This window comes from Gossypium raimondii, chromosome 3 (assembly GCF_025698545.1).
Source record: "Gossypium raimondii isolate GPD5lz chromosome 3, ASM2569854v1, whole genome shotgun sequence".
In the NCBI taxonomy this organism is placed as follows: domain Eukaryota; kingdom Viridiplantae; phylum Streptophyta; class Magnoliopsida; order Malvales; family Malvaceae; genus Gossypium; species Gossypium raimondii.
This window is the reverse complement of record NC_068567.1, coordinates 54,780,610-54,798,341: the sequence shown is the minus strand read 5'-3', so window position 1 is coordinate 54,798,341 and position 17,732 is coordinate 54,780,610. Positions and strand designations below refer to the sequence as shown.

General features: G+C 35.5%; 1 protein-coding gene and 1 long non-coding RNA gene across 2 annotated transcripts; one reads left to right on the top strand and one right to left on the bottom strand.

Moving 5' to 3' along the window:
* Positions 1–238: 238 nt before the first annotated feature.
* On the bottom strand, positions 239–1,481 carry LOC105794759 (uncharacterized). Its single transcript, XR_001134119.2, has 3 exons — positions 1,220–1,481; positions 751–991; positions 239–652 (listed from the first exon to the last, which is right to left on the bottom strand). It is a non-coding gene; the product is annotated as an uncharacterized LOC105794759 (long non-coding RNA).
* Positions 1,482–9,461: 7,980 nt separating this feature from the next.
* Positions 9,462–12,883, top strand: LOC105794758 (caffeoylshikimate esterase). Its single transcript, XM_012624065.2, has 8 exons — positions 9,462–9,804; positions 9,940–9,969; positions 10,244–10,373; positions 10,501–10,647; positions 10,772–10,902; positions 11,948–12,085; positions 12,314–12,412; positions 12,543–12,883. Exons 1-8 carry the CDS (start codon positions 9,535–9,537, stop codon positions 12,750–12,752), a joined length of 1,155 nt encoding a protein of 384 aa, XP_012479519.1. The 5' UTR covers positions 9,462–9,534; the 3' UTR covers positions 12,753–12,883.
* Positions 12,884–17,732: the final 4,849 nt, after the last annotated feature.

The window sequence follows — 17,732 nt, the reverse complement described above, 5'->3', positions numbered from 1 at the left end:
TTTCGATTTGGAATGATGATTGGATACCTGGGAGAGATAGAATTGCATATCAGTATTTGGTGGATAATCAAACATCACATAATGTAACTGATTGATTAATCAAGACACTAGAAACTGGAATGTAAATCTAGTGCAATGTACCTTTACGACAAATGATGCGAACAAAATTTTGGGAATTCCTTTGGCGAAGACTATAAAAGATGACTTTCTTGTCTGGAAAGGGGAAGTCTCTGGCTAGTATTCGATGAAAAGTGCCAATAGATTGCTTTTATAAGAAGAACAGAGGAATCTCTTAATAACCTTTCACATTACAAGAAAATTTGGTTGTTGGATTTTCCCAACAAAATTAAAATTACAATTTGGCGAATAATAAAAAATTTTCTGTCTACTTTTGCTAATTTGCTTTACAAAAGATTAATTGGCAATCTTGGATGTCCCCGATGTGTAGGTGGTGCTAAAACAGTGGAGCATGTTTTCAAAGATTGTCAAAAATCAACTGAGATGATAGTTAATGAATTTTAAAGGGCTAACGATGTCACCGGATTCAAACATTAAGGATTGGGTGAGCCAATTCTTTGACAATCATTCTAGCCAGATGGACAGAGTTTTTGGATGTACGCTTTGGGCAATATGGACTGACAGGAACCAATTTCTGCATGAAGGAAAATAGAGGCTAGCATCAGAAACAGTTAATTTCATTAGTTCTTACATTCAAGAACTTGATGGAATAAATATGAGGAAAAGCAATACCACTGTTGAGGAAACATGGTGGAAGGCTCCGTAAGCACATACTGTAAAAATTAATTTTGAAGTAGCTTATAACCAAAAAGAGAGCAAATCAAGTTCAGGCATTATTATCAGAAATGGCGACGGTAAAGTCCTACATTTAAAAGTTTCCTTACATGCAAACATACCAACTTGGCAACTTCCTTTGCAGCCGAAGTTGTTGCATGTTTGCAGGCTGTGGAACTGGGTTTGTTTGTGAATTTTCCTATGGTGAAGATTGAAGGTGATTCTTTGTCAGTAATCAGGAAGATGAAAGGAGATAGAGAAGACGGATAAAAAATCAGGCCTTGCATATTTGACATCAGATCTATGAGCAAAAGATTTGAAAAATGTATCTTTAAACATGCATTGAGACAAGAGAACAAATCGACCCATATTTTCGCTACAGAAGGTCTCAAAAGACATGAAGAATTTTATCTAAGTAACGCAGTACCTAGTTATGCTGAACAATCTGTGAAGATTGACGAACGAATGCTCGGGCTCCCAGTGACTGGTTGACCGTTAGCCTAATTGGAAGAAGTTTCTGGTAAGACATACAAAGCTACCCAAATGGAGAAAAAAAAGATTTTTCAGAAATCGTTGTTTCAGATTACTAGAAATGAGGAGTGTCGATTCATGTGGCTGGGTTTCCATTTATGATTAGGGTTTCATTTATTACTTCTTTTGTTGTTTTTTACTTCATTTAATTGTTTATCTTTTTGGGGTTATGTTTTAACTATTTTTTTGTCTGGTGGATTTTTATGTGTTAGCTGTTTGGTCTTGTTTTTAGGCCTATTTTCTAGTATTTCTTCAATAAAAATCTAGCCATTTAAAAAAAATTAATTAAAGCATAATAATTAACTTATATTATTTGCAAATTTATTGATTTTTTATTTAATAATTAAAGCATAATAATTAATAAATTAAATTTTCAAAAAATTAAAAATTGGTATTAGAATGAATTTTATATTATTTAAATCAATTTATTAGTACTTGCAAAATAAAACATTATATAAATAATATAAGAGCATTGCTTCTGAAAGAGACTACTAAAAGCATTAACTATTTAAATATTTTATTTTATTTTATTTTATTTTATTTTATTTCAATGTATTCATTTGGAATGAGCTTAGTAACTAATCATTCGTATTCTATAAACTCATTTACCAAATTTATTTTTTAAAGCTAATAAAAAATGAAAAGAGGAGGTGGAGATAAAGCTTTGGATGAAGATTGTTAGTTTGTGGGTATTTGATTGGTGATGGCAAGAATGATGGTTGACGACCACAAACTGAAAAAAAAACCCGTAACTTTAGGGTTTGAGAGAGAGAGGTTTTTAGAGAGGAAGAGACGCGAGGGAGAGGAGAGTAATTAAACCAATATTTTATTTAATAAATTTAAAAAATAAATTTAATTTGTAAATAAATTAATTTTTGTGATAAGGATAAAATCGCCTTTTTCAAATCTATTCCATATCATGATTCTAACCAACCAAACAATGGAATACTATTACAAGTGTATTCCATTCAATCAACCAAGCAATGCAATACCTTTTACGTCTCTATTCCATTCTAGTGAACCAAACGTGTCGTTAATGTCAAAGGTAATATATGTTTGAATCATGAATGGTATTGAATGTTTAAATGCATCAAGTTTGGCACTTAATAATTAGCTTAAATTGGTCAATTCTATTACAAATGTTGAATGGTTTGATTTTTCCATTTGTCATATGTATGCTCATACATACACATATGATAATGGAATGAATTGAATAAGTAGGTAGTGAATTTAATGGAAAATGGCTAGGCAAGTATTAGAAAGTATAGTATGTAGCATATGTATTGGTTGATGAAATCATGTTTCAACTTGATATGCTATAAAAAAGAAGTATTGGTAACCTAATGTGGAATGGTATGGCCAGTGGCGGAGCCAAGGTGGCAGGCAGGGGCCATGACCCCCCTTAAAATGGAAAATTTTCCATTTAGGTCCTTTATAATTTATAAAATTTTAAATTAGTAATGGTAAAATTACACTTTGGCCCCTCAGAATAATAAATATTTGATTTAATCCTTTAAAAATTATAAAGATATGGACTATTAAAATGGTGAAATTGTATTTTTACTACCGTACAAATATACAATTTAATTCTGGCCGCCCAAAAATTTTGTTCTAGCTCCGCCACTGGGTATGACATGGTAAGTTTAAATGCTAATATGAAATGAATTAATTTCAAAAGGGGTATTTGCATGCTTCATTTGACAATGGAAGTTTTTGGAATTAATTAGTATGAGTATGCGAAATAACTAGAGTTTGAATTTGAGTTGATTGTATGCATTTGATTAATGCTTGAATTATATTAACTTGAATCATGGAAGTACCACTGAGCTTTATTGTTCAGTGTATAGTTTGTTTATTCCGTGCGCAAGTTCAGATGAATCTCGAGGTTACGAAAAGTGATTCCAGCATCCAGTTAGAGACCCTCGGCTCAACAATGTATGTATAATCCCGTTTTGGTTAAATATATGACGTGTACCTATGTTGATCGATTTTTGCATAATATGTAGTCAAGTTCATATCGAAGCTAGATTTGATGAATTAGAAATAGTTAAATGGTTGGATGGTATAAATGAGTTTGTCACATAATTGGTAATGCACGAATTGTTGATATGCTTATAGCTTATTTGGAAATGTATATATATATATATCTATTTGCCAAGTAGTTTAAATGGTTAGTATCATAGAGTTGATTGTGTGCTTGGATGAAAATGATGAAATGAATGTAATGCATTATATATAAGGTATTATTGTTTAGTTTTGAACTTATTAGAGGTGTGTATTTGGTTGAAAATATGAATGGAAATAGGTTTTGGTGTGTTTAGGTAATTGCAAGTTGGTACTATTTTAGACCATTTGCAAACAGACAGTCACGCTGCGATGCCGACCCCTTAACGTTACAACAAGACCTAGCCAGTGAGTTGTGTCGCGATGAGGAACCCTCGAAGTTGCGATGCCAACCTGATATTTTTTAATTTTTACAATTTGGTCCTAATACAACCTCGTGTTAGCAAATGAGTTTTTGTAAACTCGTATAAGACCTGGAAATGATTATATACCATATCATACGCATGTATTACTCATATTTAAATGTTTAATGGTAGAAATTGAACATAATTTATCATAGTTGCTCTGACAATGAATGTAGCATCCTATAGCTCAAATCCGACAATCGGGTTTGGTATGGAGTGTTACATGAAATAAATGCTCTCGATGGCTAAACACTCTCTTTAATGACTCCAAACATCCATAAATCAATAAGAAGGTATAAATATGGTTCAAAGAAACTCACATGAAAACAATAAACAAGCTTACAAAGATCAAGAGCAAAAATCCAATCATTTCTCTTTGTCATTCTTATTTCCACTCGTACACACTTATGGGTTAAGTTGTAATGAAAATTGTCAAGTGTTGTCTTGGATTGTGAGAAAACTTACTTGTTGTATATCTACCTTTTAGAAGTGATAATTCGTTTTTAATTTTATTTTTCATCTTTGTGACGATTTACTTAAAGTTTTGAATAGAAAAGCTTAAGTGGAATGACTCTATCTTGCCTACTTAAAAGATAGTGATTGTAAAGGTTAAACCTTGTCCTTGAAAGGTTCAAATTAGTGAATTTGAGAAATCCTTAGTTGTGGTAAGTTAAGGTAATGGATGTAAACTTAAGGCTGAACTAGTGTAAATTCTCGTTAATTGCCATATTTGCTTTAAAATTTTAAAACACCAATTCACCCTTTTGGTGTATATTAAGCTTAATAGTGATAAGTTGGAATATTAATTATGGAAACTACCAATATTTTTTTTATTTTGTTAAATAACTAGTCATGATAATTCAAAGATTATATTAGTTGTCCATGTGTCAATAAATTAAATTGTTCACTTTAGTTTTAGTTTTAGATATTATATAATATATATGATTATATAATTAGAAAATGTTTATATATAAATATAAAATATAAAATCATTAATTAAGTTAAATAATTTAATTTAATGATTATATAATTTTAATGCAAGAGTAAAAAAATAAAACAATTTATAGAAAAATAAAAAGTTTTGATTTAAAATATCAAAATCTTATATTAAATAATAAATAACAATATAATCCAATATTGATTGAAATATATTTAAATACACCAGAATGATAAAAACATATAAAATTTTTAATAGGACAAAACTTAAATTATTTTATATTAATTTAAATTTGAAAGGGATAAATCTCAAAATTGTATATGAACTTTTGTTCAATGTGTAGTTGTCACGGGACTAGAACTTTAGTCTCGCAATCCGTGCAGCCTCATGCGGTCCTTTTGTTTCAAACACGCCTAATTCAGCCTAATCATCCAACACTTGAAGATTTACAAAGAATTCTTCCAAGGCACCAATTTATATAGTGGAAGCAACACAAATCAAAAGAAGACTTAATGAATAGAATAGCCACAGAAAACAATGCACGAGAGGTGTTTGAGTAAATGCTCCCAAAGAATTCTATTACTCTTGAGAATTCAAGATACAATGGATGAATGGATCCAAATGGATCAATTACAAGTGAAGGGGAGGTTCTCTATTTATAGTTGAACTCCCCCAAAATTGACGGTTTAGATCAAGTTACATTGACAGACGAGATTAAGCCTATCCCTACAATTAAGGGATTTACAATATTTACAAAATCAAATCAAATCTAATCTTATCAAATATGATTCTCCTCGATCTTCTAAGATTAGTTTCCCTATTTACCAAGATAGTCTAACTTTTCATATCTACACCATTGGGCCACCTAGGCTTTAAATAGATAAGCTTCTTTAATAGTTTTTTGAATTGGGCCAGCTCTCATGGGTCAGATGATCTCCATCTAAATGATAGACCTCTATGTGATGCATTTTGTGCAATGGTCACAAGATTTGAACTACAGCCCGTGACATTTTCCCCCACCTATTCTCGCAACACCCTCGTTGTGCCTTCGGAACGACACTGACTTGATTTGCCTCAGAACTCTCTCATCGTCTTGGCTCGTTCTCAACTAGTCCCACTACCAGGTTGTCCTTTCCTTCAAAACTTTTGCCTTAACTTTTGTTGCCTCTTAACTCGAACTTTCCTACTTGTTAGTACATCTCATTGGCAAGAAGCCATGGCTCTCACCTACCCATATTTTGACTCGCTTCAATCAGAATCCTCTTGATTCTCGCAACTAGGATTTAACATGCCCACAGTCCTTCTGCCTCATTGCTTAAGAAATTTGGAAGGGCCCCTACGTTCTTATCAAGCCAACAAGTTAGAACATAAAACACTACCAAAGTGTTTGGAATATACCTTGCTCACAACATTTACTCTGGTCAACTGTCCAGTTTGCATCCCCACTTTCACAAAGTCTGATGCACCATCCACCTTTCCCTTAAGTGGTAGCTTCTTCGGTGAATCAACAGAAATGGACCTCATCGATCCCAACTTCAAAGTTTGTATCGCTACTTCTTCCTCCAAGCTTGATGCACAACTCACCCCTTCCTTAGGTGGAAGCCTCGCCGATGGCTCAGCAAACTCCGTCGCTTTCCTTGAATTGGGCCTCATTGGTTCTAGCTTCAATGTTTACATCACCACTTCTTCCTCTAAGTCTGATGCCAAACTCACATCTTTCTTGGGTAAAATCCCCTCCAATGACTCAACAAGCTTCGATGTTGCCTTTTCCTTGACCACAGCTAACTTGAATTACTTTGGACAGTTTCACAACTTATGCAGACCACGGCATAAGAATCATTTCACTCACTTCTTCTTACTCATTATTACCTTCTTGGCTTCGATTTTTCCCTCGCTCGAACAAAGTTTCTTAGGCACTTTGTTTGACATATCGTCCCCTTCAACAGTAGGCTTCTTCAAACATTTTCGCAATCTATGTGGACCATGACACAAGAAGCACTTTGCTGATTTCCTCTCGCTTTCGGCCTCCTTGGCTTCGGCACCCCTTGCGCTTGACCCAAGTCTCACGACCTTACTTTATGGCTTGTCCTTATCAGAAAACACAAATTTCTTAGGACATTTCTTCAACATATGTGAACCATCACAAAGAAAGATCATGCCCCTCTTTTTGTTTGCTTTCTCCTTCCCAACTCGTGGTTTCCCATTACTACCATTGCCGTTGCCATTGCCATTATCTTTCTCGTAATTCCCTTCACATACGCCCCTTTCCTCAGACTTGGAAGACTCAAGTTTATTTTTCCCTAAACCCAGCTTGACCACATACTCCATTACTGACATGGCTTTCAATAGCTCTTGGACACCTCATCGTTCCAATTTTTGTTTGACCCACGACTTTAACCTATTCTTAAAAGTAAGAAACGCCTCAATCTCGGTCACATCTAAAATTTGGAGCATGAGTTTTTTGAACTCTCAAACATACTCCCCCACTGTGCCTCATTGCGTAAGCCATCGTAATTTTGCCTAAGCTTCCTCCTTGGGAAATCTTAGATAAAATTTCCCCTCCAAATTATGTTGGGACATTCACTTCGCAATTGAGTGCTACACTTGACACTCCATTTCTTACAACTTCTCAACACAAGGCAAGCACTCCTTCGAGCTCCTCTATTCTTGTGCTTAAAGCCTTCATCATGGCCATTGTTTCCTCTTTCAAAGCCATCACCATGGTCTCGAGAGCATCATTCATTTTCGTTAGCTTATTCCTAGTAGAATTTAACAACTCTTGTACCTTTTCCACATTGAAATTGAGAGACATTATCACAAAGTCTCTAGATTGTTCCCATCAATCCTTGAGTGATTCCTTCACATCTCCCATGGACTCTTCGAGATTGGCCACTCGTTCCTTTACAGCCAACAACTTGTCCTTCAATAGGATTGGTTTTCTGGCTCAACAGTGGGTTTTCTTTTGCTCATTTTGATCGACAACTTCTTTTGACATCTCGACGGTGCCTTCGCAACCCAAGCTCGGATACCAACTGTCACAGGGATAGAACTTTAGTCTCGCAATCTATGCGGCCTTAAGCGATCCTTTCATTTCAAACATGCCTAAGTCAACTTAATCACCCAACAACTAGGGATTCACAAAGAATTCCTTCAAAGCACCAATTTATATAGCGAAAAGCAACACAAATCAAAAGAAGGCTTAATGAACAGAATAGCCACAAAAAATAATACACGAGAGGTGTTTGAGTAAATGCTCCCAAAGAATTCTATTACTTTTGAGAATTCAAGATACAATGGATAAATGAATCCAAATGGATGAATTACAAGTGAGGGGGAGACTCTCTATTTATAGTTGATCTCCCCAAAACTGACGGTCTAGATCAAGTTACATCGACGAACGAGATTAAGCATATCCCTACAACAATTAAGGGATTTACAAGATTTACATAATCAAATCAAATCTAATATTATAAGATATGATTCCCCTTAATCTTCTAAGATTAGTTTCCCTATTTACCAAAGTAACCTAACTTTCCATATTTGCATCATTGGGCCACCTAGGCTTTAAATGAACATGCTTCTTCAACAGTTTTTTGAATCGGGCCAACTCTCGTGGGTCAAATGATCCCGATCTAATCGATAGACCTCTCTGGGATGCATATTGTGTGATGGTCACAGTCTTTGAACTACGGCCCATAACATCGTAATATACATAAACTTTAATTTTATGTAGTTTTATATATGATATTTTGATTTGATTTAATTTTCATGAATTACTAACATCATTATCGATATAACATAATTTTACATTTACATACTGCATCAATAGGCGGTGGCGAAGCTAGGGGGCTGGCAGGGGCCCCGGCCCCCCTAAAATGGAATTTTTTTATTTAGGCCCCTTTATAATTTATAAAATTTTAAATTAGTATTTATAAAATTGCACTTTGGCCCTCCAAAAATGATAAAATTTTGATTTAATCCTTTAAAAATTATAAAGATATAGACTATTAAAATGATGAAATTGCATTTTTACTATCGTAAAAATATATAATTTAATTTTGGCAACTCAAAAAATTTTCTGACTTCGCCCATGCAAATAAGTATACTTATTAAATAAAAACAATTTTAATGTGTTTATTTTTAAAATGCATGCAATTGTATCAAAATCAAAGTTTTATGTAGACATTTAAACTATAATAAAAATTTTATGTATATAACTACAGAACATAATTTTTTTTTGGTTGCCTAAGGCATCCCCTGAAGCGAGCCTAATGACTAACTCTTCGCGTTCAGTAGGCCCATCAAGAGGGTAGACGCTCACCACAAGTTTTGAAGCTACTCTATACCTAAGGCGATGAATAAACCCTTATCTATTGATTAAAATAGGAGAGACCATTACTATTTCACCTAACTCCGTAATTACACAACATAAAAATTTACATATCAAATTATACCTTGATTAAAAATTAAAGTGTAGTTTTGATATTGATTGGTATAACTCATTGCTGTACCGGCCACTATGGTTCAGTGGATTGAACACATTATTTTGGTCAGATTTAAATCAATACTTTTCAAACGGACTTTTTGAGTATATATGTACAAAAGAAATGGAGCACGTGGACCACGAGCAATAGTTTATAGTGGGCAGCAAATGTAACATGCAATTGGCTTGGCTTGGCTTGGCTTTGCCCTGCTTTTCCGTCCAAATTACTACTATATAATAGTAGGGTAGTTCCAGTTCTACTTGACCATTTGGCGGCATTTAGAGTTGCACGCTTCACAGCCTGTCCCACGAAGCCACAACCCATGGATCTCTCTCTAACTTTCAGATCTCCATCACCTTTTCTTCTACCCAAATCCAAACCATCAACCCTCTCCATCCCCCTCATTTCTCTCAAACCATCGCCTCATCGCCTCACGGTGGCAGCGGCTGCAGGGAATATGAAGATGATTGAGGGCGTCAGTGATGAATTGAACTCCATTGCTTCACAGAATCTTGACTACGCTGCTGCTCGTAGAAGAGTTCGATCTGCTTTCATCCCTGTCCACCAGCAGCTTGATCATTTATTGTTCAAGGTTTGTTTCACTTGCCAACTGATTGCGGCTAATTTAGCACTTTCATCCTTCAAATATTTTAATTTTAGCTTTTCATATACTAATTTTTGTTTTCTTATCTTTTTCTTGCGGAAAATTATGGGATTTTGCTTGTAGATGGCTCCTACTGGTGTAAGAACAGAGGAGGTAAGCGTTTATTTGATTTTTGTCTTTTGTTTGCTCTGAAACTGAAGAGAAGAAAAGTAGCTCAACGTACTAGGATAAGTTACTTTGTAACTGAAACGAAGGTATAAAGTTTACAAACTTTAACTTCTGGACAACTTAGAAAAAAAAAAACCCTGTTTTGCCGATTATATATATGTTTAGGAGTGGTAAGCGAGTAAATTATCACAAATTTTCCAAACAGAAGTGTAAATTTCAATCATTTGAACTTAACAACATTGTTTTGACATTTTTGTAGTGGATCGAAAGAAACTCAAAGGGATTGGAGATTTTCTTTAGGCGATGGATGCCTGAACCCGGGGTTAAAATTAAGGGTGTCGTATGCTTTTGCCATGGATATGGTGATACTTGCACTTTCTTCTTTGAAGGTCAGCTAATCGTATCTTACAGTAATTTGAATTGCTTCATGTTTCATGGTTTCATATTGTACTTTATTTCTGTAGTTGAACCATGTCCAAGGACTTTATTTGATTCATGGAGAATTTGGGATTACAGGCATTGCTAGGTTCATTGCAGCATCTGGATATGGTGTTTATGCTATTGATCATCCAGGATTCGGTCTTTCTGAAGGATTGCATGGTTACATCTATAGCTTTGATGAATTGGCTGACAATGTCATTGAACAATATGCAAAAATTAAAGGTATGGAATTTGTAGTGTTGGTATTGCCTTGTTTCTTAATAAGTTGTACATTTTTTGCACTTTTGCATTGGAATAGTTAGTTCCAGAATCTGTTCTCATTTTGCTTAATATTATTGATCTTCAGAAAGACCTGAAGTGAGAGGATTGCCCTGCTTCATATTGGGACAGTCCATGGGTGGAGCTGTTACTCTCAAAGTTCACTTCAAGGATCCACATGGATGGGATGGAATCATCCTTGTAGCACCTATGTGTAAAGTAAGTTCGTTGTTTGTATCCACAAGCTCATGAGTTGGCCGATTTAAAGATTATCAATAATCATGCATCATTTAATTGGTTTACATGTTTGCTTCCCTAAACACTAGGTAAACATAGATGAATGAGAACCTTGATTATAGGCCAACTTCAATACCTAATGAATCATACTTTATAACTTGCAAAAAGGGAGAGAAGAATAAAAATAACAACAGCTGTAGCAGCAAGAAGTAACCTCTTATATGGTCTAGAGTATATTATCTTCAAGTTATTTATAGCATATAAATTGGTCTATATATACTATAATGGCATCCCCAAGCTCCAAGTAAAAAGTGAAACCTTAAAATGATTTGAGGGGGAACTATATGGCTACTTGTGGCCGGAAAAACATTTTAAGGAGTCCTCAATCCATCTACAGTAAACAAAAGACTCAATGCAGTGAAAGAATGGTGAATTGGAGATTGTAGCTCTTCAGTCTCTACTTTCCTAGTTCCAATGTTTATGGATGTGAAGGGCAGTCTATTCTGTTTTGGCTATGGAAATAAGTTACGTCTATCATATTGGGGCATAGCATTCTTTAGGCCCCATTTCTGGGGATTTGATAGCATTTATGACTTGTTGGCCAAAGCTTCCGGAAAGTTGAGATAGTTTTACTATCAAAAGTTACTTTGTCTACCTCTTGTCTGAAGTATGCTGCTCCTTGCATGAAAACTGAATAGCCTGAGAAATGCTCTGATGTTCAAAATTATCGGAGCAAACACATCATATCTTTTGAAAAATCCTTTAAATTCAACATGACTTGTCATCGAAAGTAGACTCATTGTGCAAATCATTTGTTTTCTTGCTTTTGCTTGTCACCGGGCATCATTGCTTGCCTGCATTGCATTACCATTACATCATCTTCAAAGATGTATTATGGTAATAGTCAGATTTGTGTTTGGACTGAGATAATATGATGTTAAAATCCTGTGCTATATCTGAATTATTTTTCACATTCTGTATTATGGACTCTCTTTTGACATTCAGTTGATACTTTGTTGCCGATAAGATTGCAGATGATGTAACGCCTTCAAAACCAGTTTTGAACTTTTTGACCTTTCTGTCTAAAGTTATGCCAACAGCAAAGCTTGTTCCACAGAAAGATCTAGCTGAACTGATGTTCAGAGACCCAAGGAAAAAGAAGATGGTATGTTTCCTTCAGTCACCCTATAATGGATTAGCTTCTATAGTTTTGATGATCAAACACCAATCTGGCGCTATAATTTGATATTGAAGCAGCTTATGAGATATTAAGAGGTCTTTCTTCTTATATAAAATGAAAACACTTAAGAGTTTTCACCAGATGTGTGTCTTCATTAATGATACAGCCTAGTACAAATGGTTCAATAATCATGTATCCTTTCTTCTCCTGCAGGCTGTGTACAATGTGATTTGTTATGATGACCGAGTGCGATTGAGAACAGCTGTTGAACTCTTAAATGCCACAAAGGAAATTGAGGAGCAAGTGGATAAGGTTAGTTTCCGGACTACGTAGTTTCATTTCTCATTGTCTACAGCATGGGGGATGCTATCACATTGCGACAATCTAAATTCAAAACTTATAACAAAGAAAAGTTGAGGCAATTGGCAAGAGTATTTTGCAGGTTTCATCCCCACTGCTGATACTTCATGGAGCTGCGGATAAGGTTACAGATCCAGTGGTGAGCCAGTTTCTTTATGAAAATGCCTCAAGCAAGGACAAGACTTTGAAGCTATATGAAGAAGGCTATCACTGCATTCTGGAAGGGGAACCGGATGACAGAATTTTAACTGTCCTTAATGATATTATATCATGGCTGGATGCTCGGTGCTAGGTTTTAATACAATTATTATTAAATTAAACTAATGGATGGGTCCTCGAATTAAAGACAGGAGTAAATTAATCCATTTATTGTAAAAGTGAGTTCCCTTACCATTTAATTTTGAAGCAAAGAGTTCAATTTTATTTTTTGGTAAAACAGAAAGGACTCAATTGGTCCTACCATATCAAAAGCACCATTTATTTTGTCTCTATCAATCAGATCTAATAAATCTGCAGGGACTGTTGTCAATACGTTAACTCCCACCTTATCAGCAGAGACCAATTTAGCAATCTTGTTGGCAACACAATTAGCCTCCCTTGGGGTGTGTTTAACCACCCAATGTTCTTTATGTACAGTAACTTTTGGATTTGCCTCACCAGAGCAGAGGTTGAAATAGCTATAGTGTTTGTTCTTAGTGCTCACCTCGAGATCATCTGTATGAATCAAAATTCTCCATTCTCTATTCTTTTAGAAGGGGAGGACCATCCAAAATATCCCAAAGTTAAGCATCAAAGATAGAGCAAGTTCCCAAGAAATGATTAAACCCCATAATCCATTCCCCAAGATGGTTTCTCACCACTCCACCAGTGGATGCATAACCTGTCAAGATTAACAGCACCGTTAATATGCAAATAAAACCAGTTACCTAAAGAAGGATACCTGTTAATGGGAGCGTTTTGTCGATTAAGATCTTCTTTATGTGTAGACTAGAACTGTCTTGCCCAAGTAACAGAGACTCCGACAATCTCAGAAGCTTTCCATGTAAGACCTTAAAAGAAGAAAAGGTTTCTATTCTTCCAAATGTACCATAGAATGATACCAAATAAGCTTGCCCAATTGACTCCTACAGAGTCCAATACAACACAAGATTGAAGGTTGGAGAGTAACCATTCAAAAAGATTAGAAGAAACTGTTGTATTAGCTCAAAGGCACCACCTGATCCCAAACTTCTTTAGCCGTAGGATAATTTTTGAGCACATGAATGATGTCCTTTATGGAATGTCAGCAAAAAGTGCAAGACGGTTCCTGTCCAATACCTCACTTTACATGTTCCAATTTAGTGAACAAGCGTTGTTTGAAAACAAGCCAAAAAAAAAAGGACTCTATGAGGACCCTCAAACTTCCAAAAAGTTTCCCAAATCACTTCCTTAGAATTCCAAGAATTTTCCCTAATCAACCAATAAGCACTCCTAACTGAGAAGGCCCTTGTCAAACTCAGTAGCTAAGAAATCTTGTCAAGGCCTCCATCAGGATGTGGAGGAGGAGGAATACTCACAATATGCCTGATGATATTTTTCGAGACCTAGATACAAAAGAAATCCAATTTCCAATTTCCTTCATTAGTTACCATGTCTTCGAGAAAACAATCTGCATCTACAATCCTACACAAAGGAGTACAATTAATAAGAGGGCCCAAGTGTGGAACCCAAGGGTCATACCAACACTGGATAGTCTTCCCATCCTTTATTAACCAGGCAAGGTTATCCTTAAATAAGGGCCAAATCTTCAACAATCTTCTCCAAAGAAAAGAACTGTTATTTTTCAGAATACTTTTAGCCAGTAGGTCTTTTACTCCACACTTAGATCTGAACACTCTCACCCACAGAGCATTAACATTAGAAACAAGATTAAAACCCAATTTCATAAAAAAAGGTATTTTGGTCCTCCAATCTTTGCAACCCAAGGCCTCTATAAGAATGAGGCTGACAGATCGAATCCCAACTAACTAGGGCTATTTTCCTCTTTCCTTTTGAAGAACCTAAAAAAATCGTTTAACCATGCATTCAATCTCCTCACAAATTCCTTTTGGAATCATCATTGACTACATAAAATAATTAAGAATAGACAAAAGCACAGACTGAGCTTAAGTAGCTCTCACTGGAAGAGATAATTGCCTTGCGTCCCAACTAGAAAGTTTACTATGTACCTTGTCCACCACAAATCGAAGGGTACTTTTAGTGAATCTTTCATGGAATAAAGGAACTCCCAAATAACGGCCAAAGTCATGAACCTTTTGGAAAACCAATACGCTACTGACCTGATGTTCGAGTCCCTCACCAACGCAGTGTGAAAAACAGACATTGGTCTTTTGAGAAATAATCTTGTGGCCATAATAGGCACAAAATCGCTCCATAACTTTCTTAATAAGGGTGGTGTGGCCCAAATCTGCTTGATTGAAAATAACTAAATCATCAGTAAAAAATAAATGAGACAAATTCAGACATAACCAGGATAATCTAATTGAATTCTATTGCCTATTCGAAATTGCAGTCTTGGTGTCATGCTAGAGCCATTCCATGCACAACACGAATAAGTAAGGAGACAAAGGGCATCCTTGACGAATCCCTGTTACGAGTTTAAACTTTTGAGTTAGGACATCGTTTTAAAGTAACTGCATGGTGGATCTAGAGATGGCAGACATGATGACTTTTCCCAAAAAATATGGAATGCCAACCACCTTTAAGGAAGCTTCAATAAGCTCTCATCTCACCCTATCATAGGTTTTCCCAAAATCGATCTTAATCATTAAGAATGTTGTCAGTGACGTCCTTCCCGCCTATGAAGCCTACCTTCTTTTGCGATATTTTTGGGAAAAACCAGCTTAAACCGATTTGCTATAATTTTCATCACCAACTTATAGAGCACAGTACATAAACTGATGGGGCGAAAATGTTGAAAGCTTTCGGGATTGGCGATTTTAGGAATAAGAGTTATGAGTGTGTTTTTCAAATCGGGATCAATGAGATTTCCAAAAAAAATCTTTTTGACCCAATCGCACACATCATTTCCCACCACATTCCACTGGTTTTGAACGAAAAGGGCATGGAAACTATCATTACTGGGGGCCTTTAGAGGGGCCATATCAAAGAGCCCTTTCTTGATTTCATCATTTGTAACCATCTTGCCCAAAAAATCAATGTCTCCTGGATAAAAGGTAGGGAAAAGTTAGGAGGTAAATCTGACAAAGGGGTTGGAGCTTCACCACAGAGATTTCGATAGAAGTTAACCGCTTCGTTTTGAAGAATATTCGAATCGTAACACCATTCACCATTTTGAATTCGTAAGGTAGAAATACAATTAAGATTCCTTCTCCTGAGAGTATGGCTATGAAAAAAATTTGTATTACTATAATGGCCCAATTTTGTCTAGGCCCAGATTACAAACAATAAAACAAAAAAATAGACAGAATCAAAAATAAATAAAAAAGCTCAAAATATAACAGTCCATTTACAAAAAAAAAACATCAGTCCCAAATGTCCCAAATAAAAAAAACCCTAAGCCCATAACATTAAGTTTTTAAAAAAAACTAAACAAAAACCCTAATTCCTAAGCCTCCAGCCGCCACCACTCATATGCCTTCACCATATTAACACCAACGTTGCCCAAGGTCTGACACCTCAAGAGCACCTCTTCCCACTGTCGACTAGAGACACCTGCAAAAAAAGAAAAAAAAGGACAAAAGTAGAAACACAACAACACGCAAGAAACAACAGTAGAAATAGTAGAAAAATTAGAAAAAAATGTATAATGAACAGTATGTAATGGTTATAAAAGCCATGGAAGCAGATTGTATTCAGATCGGATTTTTTACGGAGAAAAATATATACAAAGAAGTAATCAAAAACAGAATATAGAAAAAACTTTAAAGGTGATTCTTTCTTTCTTTTATTTTTTTTGAATCTACTATTTTTGATAAAAATAAAAAATAAAAAAATTAAAAAAGAGAAAGGTTTGAGGACTCTCCAGACGCCTTGTGCTCCGTCACCATGAGTAGACGAGGCTGTCACCTCCAATGAAACGTGACTCTGAGGAAGTTTTCAAAACTCAGGAAACTGAAAGGTTTCTGTTCATTTCTTATTTTTAATGGGCTTTCGATCTGGGTTGAGGGAAACAAGGCGACCAAAATAGGTCTTTTTCGTAAAATTCAACCACCAGGGACGGCGGTCGTCGTCTTCGACGATCGGTGGCCGAGGCAGATCGACGGTGGTTCCCATGGCCAGATTCTGGGATGTTGAGAGAAAAGAAGGGGATGGGTTTTCAATTTTTTTAAAATGGGTCTGAAGTGATTTTTTTGAAATTTTTTTATATTTGTAGGGCCCCTACACGACGTTGTTTGGGGCTGGCCTCAGACGCCCCAAAATGGCAACGTTTTGAAGCACAACTCAAGATCTGACCCGGATACCAGCAGGATCCATGTGTTTTCACGACAATGGGGTAATTGCGGCCTTAGTCGTTCCACTTTTTAATTATTTTTCAATCCAGTCTTTTTTTTCTTTATTTAAAATTTATGCCATGTAATTTTGATTTTGTTTCATTTTAGTCCCTCATGGAATGGTGTGTTTGAGGGTCTCGACACCAAGATACCAATTAATCAACTAGGTACCAATTTTGGGCATTACGAGGGTGCTAATCCTTCCTCGTAGATAACTGACTCCCGAACCCATTTCCTAGGTTTTGAAAACTAAAAATCACTATCTCAGTGAATCTAAAACTTTTACAAAAATGAACAAATTACGAGGTGATCCGATTACACCTAACAAAAAGGATTGGTGGCGACTCTATTTTCATTTTCAAAATAAGTCGATTTCAAAAAAGGGTTTCGACAGCTTGGTGACTCCACTGGGGATAAAATAAGAGAGTTAAGCCGTGAATTGATTACTTTTGGTCTTTTTGTCGAAAATTGATAATTCGGTTTAAATTTATGATCTCTTCATTGCGTTTAACCCTTCATTTTTGTAATTTTCATGTTTGTTTAATTGGTTCGAGTCTCTTGGTATATTTCTGCATATTACATTGCATAATCGTTTGATTTTGCCCTTCTTAAGTGGGAGTGAGAAGCTATTCTTTCGTAAGGTCTTCACCTTCATATAGGATAGTTGATCGCTTTAGAACCGAACCGTATATAATGAGCCCTAAGAACCTACCCTAGGTAGAACCATACAAAACCTCTAGTGGTCATTCGAATAGGTGTTCTATTTATTATTTCTTGCT

Coding starts and splice junctions, on each gene's coding strand:
- LOC105794758 (XM_012624065.2), top strand. CDS start 9,535: ATGGATCTCTCTCTAACTTTCAGATCTCCATCACCTTTTCTTCTACCC. Junction 9,970..10,243: donor CTGGTGTAAGAACAGAGGAG/GTAAGCGTTTAT, acceptor ACATTTTTGTAG/TGGATCGAAAGAAACTCAAA. Junction 12,086..12,313: donor ACCCAAGGAAAAAGAAGATG/GTATGTTTCCTT, acceptor CTTCTCCTGCAG/GCTGTGTACAATGTGATTTG.